This window comes from Halichoerus grypus, chromosome 5 (assembly GCF_964656455.1).
Source record: "Halichoerus grypus chromosome 5, mHalGry1.hap1.1, whole genome shotgun sequence".
Lineage (NCBI taxonomy): Eukaryota > Metazoa > Chordata > Mammalia > Carnivora > Phocidae > Halichoerus > Halichoerus grypus.
The window spans coordinates 93,126,791-93,144,790 of NC_135716.1; the positions used below are offsets into that span (position 1 = coordinate 93,126,791).

At 36.7% G+C, this 18,000-nt stretch overlaps 1 protein-coding gene across 2 annotated transcripts in view; it reads left to right on the forward strand.

The window, feature by feature from the left end:
* TRIM33 (tripartite motif containing 33) overlaps window positions 1-18,000 on the forward strand; it is a 114,267-nt gene that overhangs the window by 86,096 nt on the left and 10,171 nt on the right. For both annotated transcript variants that reach the window (XM_036088499.2, XM_036088500.2), the window contains exons 11-16: window positions 3,811-4,011; window positions 10,448-10,580; window positions 12,341-12,404; window positions 14,303-14,462; window positions 15,629-15,978; window positions 17,747-17,870. In XM_036088499.2, the coding sequence (XP_035944392.1) occupies window positions 3,811-4,011; window positions 10,448-10,580; window positions 12,341-12,404; window positions 14,303-14,462; window positions 15,629-15,978; window positions 17,747-17,870 (1,032 nt within the window). The remainder of the gene's footprint in view (window positions 1-3,810; window positions 4,012-10,447; window positions 10,581-12,340; window positions 12,405-14,302; window positions 14,463-15,628; window positions 15,979-17,746; window positions 17,871-18,000) is intronic.

Consider the following 18,000-nt stretch of genomic DNA (forward strand, 5'->3'; position numbering starts at 1 on the left):
CTCTACTCTTTTAATGAGATGTTTGGAACCTAATCTATAAAAAGGACTTTGAAAACAATAGAGCTACGCTATATGTAATTTATTTATTTATTTTTTGCCTCTCTTTGCTTATTTTTCTTTTAAGGATATAGATGTGTCTACTCTTAAAAATAAATGTATTTAGAAACATGTTTTCTAATTTTTGCCTGAATAGCAGGTTATATTTGAATAGGAGTTAGGATTATACAATCAGGCTACTTTTACATGTGATTTTTAGTTATAAAAGAATAAAGTTCATTTTATAACTGCTACAGTGATATTTCTCCTAGCGTGCTTTAATGACCATCAGAATGACTTGGGGGGGGGGGGTCCTTGTCAGAAATAGATTCTGAGCCATAGTTACTGAATCAGAATTTCTAGGAGTGGAATACTCAGAAATATGTGAATTTTTACTTAACTTTCAGATCAATCTGCATACTAAAGTTGGATCAACAGTCCCAGAGCAGTGGTCCTTCAACTTTTAGGCCCAAGTATCTCTGGAAAGACTTGAAAAAAATGCACTCCCTCACGTTTACAGTTGACACTTAAAAGTTCCATTATAAACTTAAATTTAAATGGTTGCCGAGGACGTATTTTCTGGCATATTGTAAATATTGACATTATAAAGTAAAACCCTTATATCATTCTTGTAGACAAATCCATTAGAATCCCAAATACCATAGCAAGCTCTTTTTTGAAAGTCAAAATTTTATTCTGTCTTTCTCCTTGGACTTGAATTGGACTTGAATCTTCTACTCTCTCTACAGAATTTTATTTTAATATACTTACGTTTGATAGGCTTATAGATCAGTTAGTTGCAGTTTTCTGTGGGAAAAATGTCTCTCAATTTAAAAATTCTTAAATTTCCAGCAACAGTAAGACTGTTATTAAGCTTAAAAAGATTTTTCCTGGACCAAATTTTCATTACAATAACTCCTATACAATTGTTTAAACAACATAAATATATTTACATGATTTAAGAGTATTAGGAAACATAAAAAGTAAAATTCTTTTAGGTATACATTTCTTTATGAGATAGAAGAAGCCTTTTCCCTCTTCCTATTCATTTATATATATTTGTATGTCTGTTACTTATTAGAGTAAGTTAGAATTCAACATTAATTTTTTTTTTTTTTTCTCATGATCCTCAGGAAATTTGTTCACAGAATCATGTATCTGGGAATTAAAAGAAATTTCTCATGTTCCTCAGTTGTTTAAACTTTTGTAGGTTATAAACTAAAACTCAAAATGAGCTATCAATACTGTTTTATCAGTCTTTTTATCATTTGACAGTTTCTTTAGGTCTTTTTTTTTTTTTAAGAGTTTATTTATTTGATAGAGACACAGCAAGAGAAGGAACACAAGCAGGGGGAGTGGGAGAGGGAGAAGCAGGCTTCCCGCGGAGCAGGGAGCCTGATGCGGGGCTCGATCCCAGGACCCTGGGATCATGACCTGAGCCGAAGGCAGATGCTTAACCGACTGAGCCACCCAGGTGCCCCTGGGTCTTTTGTTTTTGTTGATCATCAGGTATCAGAACCCACTTAGAGATCTGTTACCAGGTTTTTGAGCTGGGCACTTTTTCACCAGCTTGACACTCACCTTTGCTTGTCTTTCCACAAGTATTTTCTGCCCCTGGGGCGGTGTGCTAGATAAGATGAGGATCCAGTCAGAGCTGTGCTGTTCTGAGGCTGGGGGAGAAGTGCAGTAGTGAAGGAAGAAGAGGAGAGCCTGTAGACTCTGGCACATTCCTAGGGAAATCGGGTTTTCTTTAGAAAAAATATATATAAAGGTTGAAGAAATGGACATTAATTTCTTTACAGCTGTTAACATACCCATGTGCCCGTTAGAATGTGGAAAGCCCTCAAGTATTGCCAGGAGGCAGGCACACCCTTTGGAAGAGCACAGAAGCTGCAGAATCAGGCTTCAGGGCTCCTACAGAAATCACTGGATGTTAGAATTTTAAATGTTTAAATTTCTAATGATTTGTTGATACATGTATAATTTGTTTCCCAAGGATTTTTTATCCATATTACCTTAAAGATGATCCTCCTAATGGTCCCTCACAATGAGACAAGTGAGGTATTAGCCACATTTCTAAATTACTGAGATGTGATTTGCCTGAAGTCACAGAGTATTATAATCAGGAATTGGTGTCATATTTCTATTTGTACATTCATTTTTTTCCTACCTTATCAGTTATACAATGTACAACTACACAATTTTTTTCACAATTATTTTTATTTTTAAAAAGACAAAAGAGTTAAAGAGGACTATAAATAGAGCAGTGGCTTTCCTGGTCTGATGTTTGAAAACTTTGGGGGCTTCCAGATCATCTATTTATATACATCTTTGTTCTGAAATAACATCATATCACCAGGTTGACAGGTTGAAAATTATTGTCAAGTCTGCCTTTTCCTAATACTACACAAAAATGAGTAGGAAAATGAAAAGCCTAAGTTTGAATTATGATTACTTTTTTGTATAAGTTGGAGAAGGCTTACTCTTTTTTTCCAGTTTTATTGATTAATGATTGATGTACATCACGTTATAAATTTAAGACTTAACAGCATAATGGTTTGATTTACATATACTGTGAAATGATTGCTACAGTAGGTTCTGCTAACATCCATCATGTTATATAGATAACAATAAAAATAAGCAAATTTTTTTTCTCCTTGTAATAAGAACTCTTAGCATTTACTTTTTTTTCTTTTCAAATTTTTAATTTAAATTCTAGTGAGTTAACATACAGTGCAGTATTGGTTTCAGGAGTAGAATTCAGTGATTCATCACTTACTTACAACACCCAGTGCTCATCACAAGTGCCCTCTTTAATACCCATCCCCCATCTAGCCCATTCCCCACCCACCTCCCTCCATCCACCCTCAGTTTGTTCTCTGTCTTTAAGAGTCTCTTATGGTTTGTTTCCCTCTCTTCTTTTCTTTTTTTCCCCCTCCCATATGTTTATCTGTTTTGTTTCTTAAATTCCACATATGCATGAAATCATACGGTATTTGTCTTTCTTTGACTTATTTTGCTTAGGATAATACACTCTAGCTCTATCTACGTCATTGTAGATGACAAGATTTCATTCTTTTTGATGGCTGAGTAATATTCCATTTGTGTGTGTGTGTGTGTGTGTGTGTGTGTGTGTGTACACGTACGTACACCACATCTTCTTTAGAATTTACTTTCTTAACAGCTTTCCTATATGTCATACAATGGTGTTAAAACTATGGTTGTATTGTACATATGTTACATCCCTAGTACTTTTTATCTTACAACTGGAAGTTTGTACCTTTCCCTTTTTGACCACCTTCAGTCCCCCGTTCTTCCATCCTCCGCCTCTGGAAACCAAGTCTGAACTGTTTTTCTATGCATTTGTTTTTGTTTTAAGATTCTACATATAAATGAGATCATGTGGTATTTGTATTCTGTCTTACTTCACTTAGCATGATGCCTTCAAGGTCCATCCATGCTGTGGCAAATGATTGCCTCATTTTTTATGGCTGAATAATACTCTGTTCTGTATACAAACACACACATACATATTTTATACATAGACAGACACCCACATACATACCATGCCTTCTTTGTCCATTCGTCTGTGCATGGACACAGGTTGCTTCTGTGTCTTGGCTATTGTTAAGATAGTGCTTACTTCTTTGTTTCTCAGTCATAGATGTCAAGCACTTAATGTATCTTTCCTAAACTAAAAATTGTTGTGAAGGTATAGTTCATATTAGGATATCTTGGCAGATCAAGTAATGATAACATCTTTTTTCCTAACAGCACTCAAACCCAGGACATGCTGGACCCTTTCCTGTTGTGTCGGTGCACAACACCACAATCAATCCAACCAGCCCTACTACAGCTACGATGGCAAATGCAAATCGAGGTCCCACGAGCCCATCTGTTACAGCAATAGAGCTAATCCCCTCAGTCACCAATCCTGAAAACCTTCCATCACTGCCAGATATTCCACCCATACAGGTTTGTATTTAAGTTGAATGAGTGATTTAAAACCTCATGTTATTAATTAGGGAGTTAAGGGTATACCTATTCTTTTCTTTTCTCTTCTTCTCTTCTTTTCTTTTTTCCTTTTTCAGGAGCAATGTGTTTTGAAATTTACAAAGAGTAGAGTATAATATTTGATTTTTAGAAGTCATGTGTGCTAAAACTAGCATGCCTCAATATATTAAAGCTATAAGATATCAGCTTTGCTAATCTTTCTGCCACTTGCCAACAGACAAACCTTGTGTTAGATAAAGCACTCGTGCTATAAGTTTGGATCCCAAGAGGAGACCCAGGACCAAAATGTGGTCACATATTTGCCAGTCTTCTGTTAGGTCTGAAAGGGATGGTGTACCCCTTTTGCAAACAGGTTGGTCTAAGAAAGGAAGAAATTGGAAAGTCTAGATATCAAGGCACTTGGTGGAGGTGGTGCATACTGAGAGAGAAAGTGATGGTGAAGAGTAGAAGCTTCTGAGACTTCTGTCCCTTTCACCTGTAGCATTTTCCTGAAGAAAAAGATCTTGCAGTGCCTTCTGAAATTTCATGAATTCATCTGAATTAAAAGCATTTTATTAAAAAAATTTTTGGGGGGGGCGCCTGGGTGGTTCAATCTGTTAAGCATATGACTTTTGATTTTGGCTCAGGTCATGAACTCACGGTCCTGAGATTGAGCCCTGCATCAGGCTCTGCACTGAGCGTGAAGCCTGCTTGGAACTCTCTCCCTCTTCCTCTGCGCCTCCTCCCTGCATGCTCACTCGCTCTCTCACAAATAAATATTTTTTTGATGCAGCATGCAAACTACTTAATATAAAAGTAATAGACAAAGTCAAACAGACGCTTATTATTAAGAGAAAAACTGACTAGAAGAAATTTTATCTTAAACACCTGGCTGGCTCCATCAGTGGAGCTTGCAACTCTTGATCTTGGGGTTGTGAGTTCAAGCCGCACATTGGATATGGAGGTTACTTTAAAAAAAAATCTTTAAAAAAAACTACCTTATTGTAAATTACAGTTAAATTTAACTGAGCTCTGTTGCTGTGAAGAATACAACTCGTGCACAGTTATGAATGAATGATTTGTACATTTTTCAGGTATTCACTGAATACTACCTTGCATACGCATATATATTAAATTTGAAAAAGGTTTAATTAAGGATCCCCAGATATACTTCATTTTTGTTGATATTTTGGAAGAGCTTGTTTAAGAGAACAGTCTGTGATTCTGGCTTATGAATTGTGAAATGAACCCGGCCTAGACTCTTTGGGACACCAGATCTCCTCCACTCCCCTTCAGACATCAGATGGGTTTTGGGTACTTGTTTGGAAAGTTCTCTGGGTAACATGAGATGCCAGTACTCTTTGTGCTTGTTGAAATACTTGTTCAAGTTGGTAGATCTGCTTGTGGGCAGGGTGGGTGGAAGCACTGAGGCACCAAGAGTGGGCACAGCAGACTGCTTGTCCACATCAAGCCAAGGCAATAACTTGACAAAAAACATTTTATTTATAAGTTTAAATATAACCTTTGAAGTTATGCTGAGTCGTCCTCTCATGCATTGTATGAGTTACTCAGAGTTAAGGGTCACCATGGGAGCAAGGAGCAGTTAAATTACTAAGACACTGGGGCCCTTGATTGCATTTTAGTATTTTTATGTATTTATTGGATTTTATAAGAGTTAGTTTTAAAGGATGTTTCTTTAACTTCAAAATTGTTTCAAAATCACTAACTCATTGTGAGTTCTTTTAATCTTATTGCTTCCCTAATATTAGGAGAGATCTTTTTTGGCTGAGTGAATAGTTCTTTTAATCTTATTGCTTCCCTAATATTAGGAGAGATCTTTTTTGGCTGAGTGAATAGATCTTTTTTGTTTTGGTGCTGAGAGGACTGGACAATATAGAATGGGAAATTTGGGAATATATCTATAAAAAATTAAATTTCTTTTTTTAAGACTTATTTATTAGAGAGAGTGCACGCATGAACAGGGGGAGGGGCAGAGGGAAAGAATCTCAAGCAGACTCCCTGCTGAGCATGGAACCTGAAGCAGGGCTCCATCCCACAACCCTGAGATCATGACCTGAGCTGAAATCAAGAGTCCGATGCTTAACTGACTGAGCCACCCAGGTGCCCCTAAAAAGTAAAATTTCTAAGTTATAAGCTTATAGTTTACAAAGCATTTTCACAGGCAGTTTATCAGCTTAATACGTAAAACCATCTTGTGATAATGTGATACCCCTATTTGATGGATGAGAGAGTAAGAGAGGTTAGTGACTAGTCACCCAGTACATGGAAAAGTTGGAATTCAAAGCTAAGACTCCTGATTACAAGTCTGGTTTTCTTGCCACTATCCGTAGAGGTAGTAGGGAGATAGTTCCGGATTGTAGGCCTGGAAAGGTATAGTATTGAGAGGATTTGGGCAATGAGGGAGAGGTATGTGTAGTGTTAGAAGAATCATTCAAGTTTTGCTAAACACTTAGTATATGCTAAAGTCCTTGGGGATTGAGAATAAGAAGATAAATAAAACTTGGATCCAGGTCTTAAGAAACTTTCAAAAGGAAAAGAAGTTTGCTAATGTCTTATTTAACATAATTTGCTAGGCTACTTTGACCTTGGTTTGGTGCTTTCTGACAGAGACCAGATGGAGGAAATATAGATGCTACACATCTTTGAAAAGCTGGGCATCATATTAGACTTTCGTTTTTATCACCTGCTTTTAAAAATTGAGATATAATTCACATACCAGGAAGTCCAATTTTTAAAAATGTACAATTCAGTGGTTTTTAGTATATGCACAAGATTATGAACCATTACCACTATTTCTAGAACATTTTTATTACCCCAAAAGAACCTATCCATTAGCAGTCACATTTCCCTTTCCCAATCCCTGGAAACCATTAATTTACTTTCTGTTTCTATGGTTTTGCCTCTTCTAGACATTTTGCATGAGTAGAATTACATAATATTTATGCCCTTCTGTGCCTGGCTTCTTTCACTCAGCAGTGTTTTCTAGGTCCATCTATGTTGTAGCCTGCATTAGTACTTAATTCCTTTTTATGGCTTAGTATTCCATTGTGTGGATATACCACGTTTGTTCATGGGCTCATCAGTTGATGGATATTTGGGTTTCCACTTTTTGACTGGTGAGGAATAATGCTATGAACATATTTATACAAGTTTTTGTATGAACACAGGTTATTGGTTCTCTTTGGTAAATTTCTAGGAGTGGAATTGCCGTGTCATATATTGTATAAGTTTTTGAGGAACTCCCAAACTGTTTTCCACAGTGGATACACCATTTTACATTCCCACCAACAGTGTGAGGGTTTCAATTTCTACACATTCTTACCAACACTTGTTACTGTCATCTACTTTTAAAAGTAGAGGTGGTTACCATGAAAGCACAACTATAGTAAGAAATAGTTAACCAAATGAACCAAGAACAGAAAGGGAAGGAAACCTGTCCCCTCTTAAAGAATCACTTACTTTCTCTCCTATCCTGTAGTTTCCATGTATAGTAAGAAGAAACCTGGCGGAGGCTGCACAGGAAGTAGACAAGGTAGCATTAACTATGTAATGCAAATCAGAAGTAAATTCAAAGGCAGTTTTGGATATTTGTTGATACATCTTAATAGTAGTCGTGACAGATCTAAATAGAATTCTCTCATTGTGTTTGCTCTACTGTCCATCTCCAACATAGTGATATAATGCATGTTTGTAATTTTGACTTTGAGGTGATACATGATGAACCTGAATACTTTTGTTTTTTTTTTAAAGATTTTATTTATTTATTTGAGAGAGAGAGAGAGCATGAGAGGGGAGAGGGTCAGAGGGAGAAGCAGGTTCCCTGCTGAGCCGGGAGCCTGATGTGGGACTCGATCCTAGGACTCCAGGATCATGACCTGAGCCAAAGGCAGTTGCTTAACCAACTGAGCCACCCAGGCACCCATGAATACTTTTTGAATACATAAATGAATATTAGATTCTGTTCAGATTAGATTATAATTAATAGATGTAATATATTTTCTTTTAAAGATTTTATTGAGAGCGTGTGTGAGTTGGGGGGGAGCAGAGGGAGAGAGAGAATCTTAAGCAGGCTCCACCCTAAGCGCAGAGCCTGACACAGGGCTCAGTTCCAGGACCCCGATATCATGACCTGAGCCGAAATCAAAAGTTGGATGCTTAACTGACTGAGCCACCCACGCGCCCCAATAGATGTATATTCTAAGATTTATTCTTTCTAAAGAATTTTTCATATTTGGCATACTTAGTAACTATTTATCTGGATACTGTATTGGATATTATGAAGTTTTGGGAAAACTATGCATTTCTGATATTCATATGTAAACTTAAATGTTATGGGATATCCATTTCTGTATGTGCTCTTAGTACTAACTAAATGAATCAGTCTTGGGGCACCTGGGTGGCTCAGTCGGTTAACCATCTGCCTTCGGCTCAGGTCATGATCCCAGGGTCCTGGGATCGAGCCCTGCGTCGGGCTCCCTGCTCAGCGGGGAGCCTGCTTCTCCCTCTGTCTCTGCCTGCCGCTCTGCCTACTTGTGTTCTCTCTCTCTGTCAAATAAATAAATAAAATCTTTAAAAAAATAAAAATAAAATAAATGAATCAGTCTTTTTCTCCCCATCTTTACCAATCTGATAGGTAAAAAGATATTGATTTCATTTCTTTTGATTACATTTCTTTCATTTGTGTGCTTGGTTGCCTTTTCATAGGTTCATTGATGATTTGTATTTTTTCTGTGGATTGTCTTTTTCCTTTTAATTCATAGAAATTATACATGCTCAAAGAACATTGATTTAATCAATAAATGAATTAATGTTTTTCCAGTTAGACTTATAACTTTATTAATGCTTACTCTTCATCCGTGTCCAGTGAGACCTGGGGGTGAATGTTTCAGCTAGCATTTCCTTGTTGGGGGCTGTAGTGATGTCATGGGGGCCGTTTTATGTACTTCCAGTTTGCCTCTTCCTAATCTGTCCACTCTTCTGGTGGGCAGGCACAACTCCCAGTACCCCTTAATTGCCTCCCAATGAGCCCACTACCTGCTATCACCTTCAGCCCTTTATGTTTCTGATGTGAAGTTTTTTAAGGGCTTCAACGAGAAAGTCCTATTTACTTTTTAGGAGAGTCCTCCCTTGCCTGTGTATGTTGTGACCTGCTTTATTTTGATCATTTTTCTATTGATCCCATTCTACCTTGCTTTAATTTCTATAATTTTCTTCAAAGTTTCTACTTTGATGACATCCTTTCCTGTTTTATAACTATGAAAATCAGTGCAATTTTGAGAGGAAAGGAGAACAAGAAGTAACTGTATGTGTTCAGTTTTCTGTCTTGAATAAGTAGGTTTGCATAAAAAGTAATTTGCCTCTAGTGGGAAAGAAGCTTAAAAGGGGCAAGTATAGGGGCGCCTGGGTGGCTCAGTCATTAAGCGTTTGCCTTCAGCTCAGGTCATGATCCCAGGGTCCTGGGATTGAGCCCCACATCGGGCTCCCTGCTCGGCGGGAAGCCTGCTTCTCCCTCTCGCTCTCCCCCTGCTTGTGTTCCCTCTTAGGCGGTCTCTCTCTCTCTCTCTCTGTCAAATAAATAAATAAAATCTTTCAAAAAAAGGGGGGGGCAAGTATAGGCACAAGTTAGACCAATAAGCAAGATTGGCAGTTGTTTAAGAATGGTTTGGCCACCTCTTATGGAATAGTACAACATTTTTCTTAAGGTAATTTTCATAATTAAATAGTATTTACTGTTTCTTACATAAATATTTTCTATTTCATCATTACAGTTCTTCAGTGTAGTTGGGAGGTTTTAAAGAGAGGAAATTGATGTTTAGGTTGCCTGGTCCTCTGGCTTTAACCTACTGCCTTGCCTGTAAGTGAGAAAATGGCTCAGTTTTCCTGTGGGCTGCCCCTGTGTAATAAGCGGCCTTATATCCCAGGCTAAGGGCTTTATTTTGATTTTGAAATCTTTTAAAGCTTTAAAGTTAGGCGCTGACATGATTAAATTTCTCTTGAGGTGAGTGATTCTGGCAGGACTGAATGTTGGAATAAAGAGAGGAAGACTAGATGGACAAGAATGCTGATAAATAGGGTCTTCATCAACTTTGAGAAAAGGCAAAAGTGTCAGTGTGTGTCAGAGCTATTTTATTTTCATAGTAGAACATGAGGGATTTAGTGATTTGTTGGGTTTTGTCTTGAGCTGCCCCAGGTATTTGCTGAATAGTATTATAGCTTTGTTCACAAAAACTTTAAACTGTGTGGGTCCTCAGGAGAGGCTGAGGAAGCAACAATTAAGCCAAGTTTGATAAAATAATCTGTTAGTAAACTGTGAACATAAGCAATTATACTAATGAAATTAATAGCTTCTCTTCTGCTTTAATCAAAGCAAATTTATCATTTCATTCTTTCTCTTTAGTTGGAAGATGCTGGTTCAAGTAGTTTAGATAATCTACTAAGTAGATACATCTCAGGCAGTCACCTACCCCCACAGCCTACAAGCACCATGAATCCCTCCCCAGGACCCTCTGCCCTGTCTCCAGGATCATCAGGTAAAGCCATCAGAGGTGCTGCCTCATTTCTTTTGTTACAGCTGACCCTTGAACAACATGGGTTTGAACTGCACAGGTCCACATATATGTGGATTCTTTTCAAAGAATGCAGTACTGTAAGTGTATTTTCTTTTCCTTATGATTTTCTTAACATTTTCTTTGGCTTACTTTACTGTAAGAATACAGTATATAATATACGTACCATGCAAAATACGTGTTAATTATCGGTAAGGCTTCTGGTCAACAGTAGGCTATTAGTAGTTTTTAGGGAGTCAAAAGTTATATGCGATTTTTGCCCAATTGGGGGTCAGGTCAATGTCCCTAACTCTCACATTGTTTAAGGGTCAACTGTATATGTATATATTAGGGTTTTCCAGAAAAACAGAACGAATAGGAGTATGTGTGTGTGTGTGTGTGTATATGTAGAGAGAGAGATTTTAAGGAATTGGCTCATATGATTGTTAGGACTGGCAAGCCATAGGGCAGGTTAATAGGCTGGAGACCCAGGGGAAAGTTGATGTTACAGGCTTCAGTCTGGAGGCAAAATTCCTTCTTCTGGGGACCTCAGTCCTTTCTCTCAAGGTCTTTAACTGATTGGATGACACCCACCCACATTGTGGAGCTTGATCGGCTTAGGCAGAATCTCCTGATTAAAATGTTAATCACATCTAAAGATACCTTCACAGCAACATCTAGATTGGTGTTTGGCCAAACAACTGAGTAGCCATATTCTAGCCAAATTGATACATAAAATTAACCATCATAGTATCAGATCATATTTTTTTTCCTAATTGCTCTTTCTAATTATATCTCTTCAAATACTGTTGGCAGTTTTCAGCTAACTGAAGTAATGTATCTGTAGTATACACTGTTCAGAGCTGTTAATTACCCCTCCCTCAACCCCTAGCTGTTTTCACATTCTTGGCGAGATTTGTAGATGCATTTGCTTATATTTTATGATACAGATGGTCAGTTGAAGAGTTCTTTGGTTTCATCCCAAGTTTAAAACTTGCAAGATATTGAAAAATTTAAAAAAAAAAACAAGAGTTGAGGAAAGACAAGTAAATTTTCAAATTGCAATTTTAAAACAAAAATTTAAATTTACTGGAAACAAAGTTGTGACTAATCAAGTCTATGAGATACACATCTCTTCCAAAATCCCGGTTATTTTATTGACCTGTTATCATGAATGAATGATTAAAGCAACTCCAAACAGATTGACAGTGCAGAAGTGGTTATGGAGTGTATTTTTTTTGATTAAATTAAATGTTACTTATTTCTTACTGAAACAGACCACCTTATTATTTCTAGAGTAAAAATAGTTCACATTTAAATGTGAGTCTTTCATGAGATGCATCATTAATGTGATTTTTAGTTGTAGAATTTTTAAGGTTTAATATAATTATTCCAGGACTTCTAAAAGAAAGAATAATTACTGGGAATCTAAGTAGGAGATTTACCAGATGACTTGGGGCAAGGTGGCAAATAGCTTTCTCTTGACCTGGTAGTTTTCATTGATTGGATAGTGTTGCTCTGAGGAGAATTCTGAGAATCCTGTCTGGGCTCAGCTGACAGAAACTGGTTGATGACTTCCCTGCCAAGGGTTTTACATGGCCATCCCTGATTTTGACATTAAGGTTAGGTCTGATTTCCAAGAATTGCTAAATTGCATTATAGTAATCTTTAATTCTGTAACTGCTAGGTAGAATTCTGAATATTCTTATCTGCATTGATATTCATTTTGACATATTATTTTCCAGGTTTATCCAATTCTCACACACCTGTGAGACCCCCTAGTACCTCTAGTACTGGCAGTCGAGGCAGGTGAGTATTAACATTATTAGTAGTTTTTTTTTCCTTAAGAAAAAATTTAAATATGTATTTTAAAAAGTAGAAAATTACATTGAACTCCTATACTTATCACCTGGCTTCAACAGTTACCAAGTTATAGCCAGTCTTATCTCTTCTTTCTTCCCATGTATTCCTCCCTGGTTTGGATTATTTTGAAACATTGCCATCAACAGATATATTGAGGTCAAAATCAATTTATATGATGAAGAAATATATTGTTTCTCATACAGAGTTTTCCCCCACCTTGTCATTTAAATACAGTATGTGCTGTTTTTTTCCTCTGTATTGATAATTTTGATCAGGAGGTTTGATCAGGGGGAGGGTGGGGTGGGAAGAATACTTCATTGATGGTGGCATGTACTTCCATCAGGGGCACATAACATTTGGTGGTTTTTGTTTGTGACAGCAACCATTAATTGATCATTGCCTAGTTCTTTTTTTTTTTAATTTGTTGAAAAATAACGATATTTTAATTATTGTGTTATTTTTTTTTATCTACTAGTTCAGAATATTTCTATAAAGAGAAACTTTTCTGTCATCACCTGTTTGGTTATAGGACAGGCAGAAGAGATTCTTTTTTATTTCTGTTTTCATAATAGTGAGTTGGTTCCCAGCACCTTCCAACAGTGACCAGCGAGTGTTTTTTTGTTTTGTTTTGTTTGAGTTTTTTTTGTTACCTTCATGAACTCATATATTTAAACATTTTATATATTACAAACTATTATAGATGTTATTTTTATTAATGGGTTATATTGTTCCATATTTGGCCTGTCAGAGCTTTTACAAGTTGGCTCCTTAGGTCTTTGGTATAACCCCAGTAGTCTTTGAAAGCTTCCTTATTTCCTGTTCTGAAATGATGTTCCAGGTTTGTCTTAACATATTTCCTGCCTCAGGCCTAGAGCCCACCATTTTTCTAAGAAATCCTGGTTGTGTTAGTGAGGAAAGAGTGCTTGGAGACAGTCTCCTGGGTACTAGGGGCACTCGTTGCTGCTGAATTGCTTGTTATGCCTTTTTGGTGGACAAAGCTAAGAAATGGGGTGGTGTGTGGAGTATGTTAACATAAAATGGAATAAATGTTAAAAAAAAATAGAATAAATGTTGCCTGATTTTTATACTTTGAATAATTTAGTACAATGCAGGAAAGATTTAAGCTACATGAATTTTTTTTTATTTGGGTGTGTGTGTGCATTTTGAAGACTAGTGCTATTAAATACTTGCTTGACTTTTTAATTATACTTTAAATAATCAGTACTTTTAAAAGAAAAGTACAAATTGAGTAAAAAGGTATTTATTCTCAATAGCAGTACAGTCTTACTAGTTATTCACTTCTCTTGCCAGTGGTTTTACTTTGTGGTCTAGATAGAACTGATTAGTCATATAGCTGTCCTCTTAGCCTATCATTTTGTTTATTCAAATAAGGATATTCGGGGCTGTTGACTACTTGTTATCCTCTTCTCCCAATTTCCTGCTCTCACAAGCTAAAATAGAGTTTCCTTTGAGGAGGCTTCATGAACAACTATTAAGGTTTTCTTCATTTGTTTGGGGGCAGAGAAGAATCAAAACTACTTTTATAGAGAAAAGCAGTCGCTAACATTCTGTATTAACTAGTCTGGGAAAATGGTTTAAATGACTTAGTATAAGTGCCTCACACCAAAAATATGTTTTTAGGGTGTTTTGAAAGTTTGATCTACGTTTTTAAAGAATCTGAAGCTAAGCTTGTATCATATTTTTCTTACCTGCATTATGAGGTGTCTTTATCTTATAGAAAGTTAATACATGGTCTGTTTTTACTTTAATGAATATTACTTTTTGTGTATTTGGTTTTATGTATATTATACAGACATGTGACATTTTTTATTGTTTTTTATTAGCTGTGGGTCATCAGGAAGAACTGCTGAGAAGACAAGTCTTAGTTTTAAGTCTGATCAAGTGAAGGTCAAGCAAGAACCTGGGACTGAAGATGAAATATGTAGCTTTTCAGGAGCTGTTAAACAAGAAAAGACAGAGGATGGCAGGAGGAGTGCCTGCATGGTAAGCTCCCACTGGGGTCTATCAGGGATTGAAGGAGGCCACTTCATGGAATCTCTAGCTCTCCCTATTAGACTGAATAGTGGTTCTATGGACATTTATTTATTTTTGGATATTTATGCCTGGTATAATTCAAATATCTTTCTGTAATTCAGGTTTTTCATCTAAGTGTCAGCTGCAATTTATCACAAAAGATTTGACAAATTTGAAGTATCTTTTAGTTTGTTATTGGTTAGTATTTTTGCCATGATTCTCAATCGGGTTCTATTTTGTTTTGACTTTATTAATCATCTCAACAGTCACATTGAGTCTTAGGCCACCAAAGATCCTTGACTATTTTCCTGGACCTGTGAGCTCAGGATTAGGACTGGTGACATGAAAGAAGTTTAATGCTCAAAGAGTTGTGTGATGGGAAGATTGCCTTTGGCTTATGAATAATTAACCATTTAGGAGTTTTTCAGATAGAACATTTTATACAATTTACAATATAGAATGAAGGAAAGCCACCTTCTCTTCCTCCTCCTGTGCCATCCCCCTCGCCCCCACGCAATAAATTTTGATCTTGGTTTTTTCTTCCTGCCCAGGCTTAGGTGTCATTTTCTACATGGTTGGCATATAGACATTTCAACTTGGAGTATTAGCATATTTAACACAGTATATGTACATTTAAGAGCAAAGGGATTTAGCCTTATATTTGTGGTGTCACATCTTCATCCAGTATCCGGTTTGGAAAGTGCCCCCAGAAAACTGGGTGCAAAAGGGTGGTAAAAGATTTCTTTTACTATTGTCACAATCTTCTTACTTTAGTAAAATGATAAGTAGGCAGAGTAACATTTCTTAAAAGCTATGCAACAGATTCTTGTGTGAAAAATAGGGTATCTTAGCTCTTTGTAGGAAAAGTATAACCCTATGCTCACTTTACAATCAGTGTGCTTAACAGTTAAATTTTCTTAGTATCCAAATGAACCATTATTAGAGTGTTCTATAAAATAATAAATTAACATGCCTAATAATTTTCGTTACTTTATGTCACTAATGTCATTTCCAAATTAATTTTTAAGTTATGTTAGCATATATGTATGTGTATTGACATAACTCTTAAGTTACGTGCACATTGCACACACTAAGGATTAAACAGTTCTTTAAGAATCTGTCCTTGTTTGTTTTAGCTGAGCAGTCCTGAGAGTAGCTTGACACCACCTCTCTCAGCCAGCCTGCATCTGGAGAGTGAGTTGGACGCATTAGCAAGCCTGGAAAACCACGTGAAAACTGAACCTGCAGATACAAATGAAAGCTGCAAACAGTCAGGGCTCAGCAGTCTTGTTAATGGAAAGTCCCCAATTCGAAGCCTCGTACACAGGTCGTCAAGGATTGGAGGAGATGGCAATAGCAAAGATGATGACCCAAATGAAGACTGGTGTGCTGTCTGCCAAAATGGAGGGGATCTGTTATGCTGTGAAAAATGTCCAAAGGTCTTTCATCTAACTTGTCATGTTCCAACACTTCTTAGCTTTCCAAGGTACCAGTGAGATAATTGATTTTTTTGTTCTTGTTTATTTTTATAAGCTAAAAAAACAAAACAAAACAGAAAGTTGTTCATGCAGATGGCCTTCCTAACCAATGCATACTGTTCTGTAAAACAGGGAGCCTATTATTCCTTTGTTATTACCTTCTAGAGAAACTAACAGCTGAATGGTGAAATGTCCAAGATCTAAGTAGTGTATGAATGATAAAAAGCAGACTATTTCCTGGCCTTCAGTTTATACTTAGTGTAAACAAAGTAGATAACACTCTAAATTATGAGAGGCAGGGGCCTGGGGTGTTGGAGAAGTTAGTCGATTTCCTATTGAAGCTGAATTTTTTTATCTATTGCCATCAATCTTAATAGGATCTACAATAATTTCATTTAAGAATACTATGCAGTTGGAGGCAACTCTGTTGGGTCTTACCTAGAACCCACTTTTCTAAAGTTTGAAAGCTCTTAAAAGGCATTTTAAAGGAAAAAGTCCTTCGTAAAAACACCTTCAACATCTTGAAGTTTTTAGTTATCACTTCCTCTTGACCAGTGTGGGCAGCTCGTTGTAGTGCCAGCCTATAGCCCTGTGTGCACATTTCTCATTTAACAAGTTGTGTTCGTGCCATTTTGTCTCCAGTTGATTTCAGAGACCTTCCCCCTTCCCAAGCTCTTACCCCAAATTACCCTTTTAGGTGACAGTAAATAGTGTTCTTGGGAAAGCCCAGCTTTTTTTCTGCCTTTAAATAAAACATTCACATTTCCTCTCAGTCCTAAGAAGCAGTGATTTTAGTTGAGTAAATGCTACTCATTTTGTATAATTCAACTTTTTGGATTAGAAAAATGGTGGATATATAAACAGTGCCAGAATATTTTTCTGAAGAATCCTAATTCTTACCTGGGTCTTAAGAGAGGAATAGTCATTTGCCAGAAATGTAATAAGGACCTTCTTTTACTTTACTCTTTATAGAAGAAAAGTATTGACATTTTGATGTTGTAATTAAGGCTTTTCATATTTTTCTTCCCTTTGGGTAGTAACATCTGCTGGAATGTTAGAATTTTGCCACTGAATGCTTTCTCTCAAAGGCTGATACTTTGGAAGGAATTGGAACTGTTGGCAAAGACTAGTACAATCTCTAGATTTAGAATTTCTTTATGGCAGGGGAGAGTAGGGGAGAATTACTGGGAATGAATCATTTTAGAATTTACAGTTTGATGGAAATCCTGATGTAAACAAACTATAGACTAAGCAAAGTTGAAAGGTAAGGGGTCTATGTACATGTGTTTGTATTTATAGAGGTGTGTGTGTGTATTCTTGGCTTTTGACTGGCGTGAAGAATTGTTTTATTTTTGGCATATTTAACACATGCCAAACCAGTATGGGATACCCGAGGAATTCCATATCCCATACTCTTTCCTTATTCATGAGTGTGGCGTCATTGTGAGAGGTAGTACTGGGGTTGACAGTCAGCCTTATGCTGTAAGTACTGATCATCTACTTGGTGTTACGAAGAGATCCCTTTTGAAATGCAGGGCTACCAGTTTCATAAAGCTTTCTAGAAAGTAATTAATTGAAGAATGACTGGGAAAAGTTTTGGGAAGCTTTTATCATACAGCTTCACTTTATGAGATCTGACAAGAATAGAGCCTCTCTTCCCCTGAAAGACTATGGAAAGGAAAGAAAACAAACTGGAGACTTACCTTCAGAGAACTAGCTTCTCTAGAGTGGGTTTTTTTATAATTACAAGGACTAATTGCCTGTTTCCCTCTTTAGTGGGGACTGGATATGCACATTTTGCAGAGATATTGGGAAACCAGAAGTTGAATATGATTGTGATAATTTGCAACATAGTAAGAAGGGGAAAACTGCACAAGGGTTAAGCCCCGTGGACCAAAGGGTAAGTGTCAGATAAAGTTGGATTTATTATCAGGGATTCTGTAGTTGTCTGGCTATGCACCTCTAGACTTTTACACCCAGCTTCTTCAAATTTAACATGTCCCAACCAAAAGCTTGATTTCAAAAAGAAC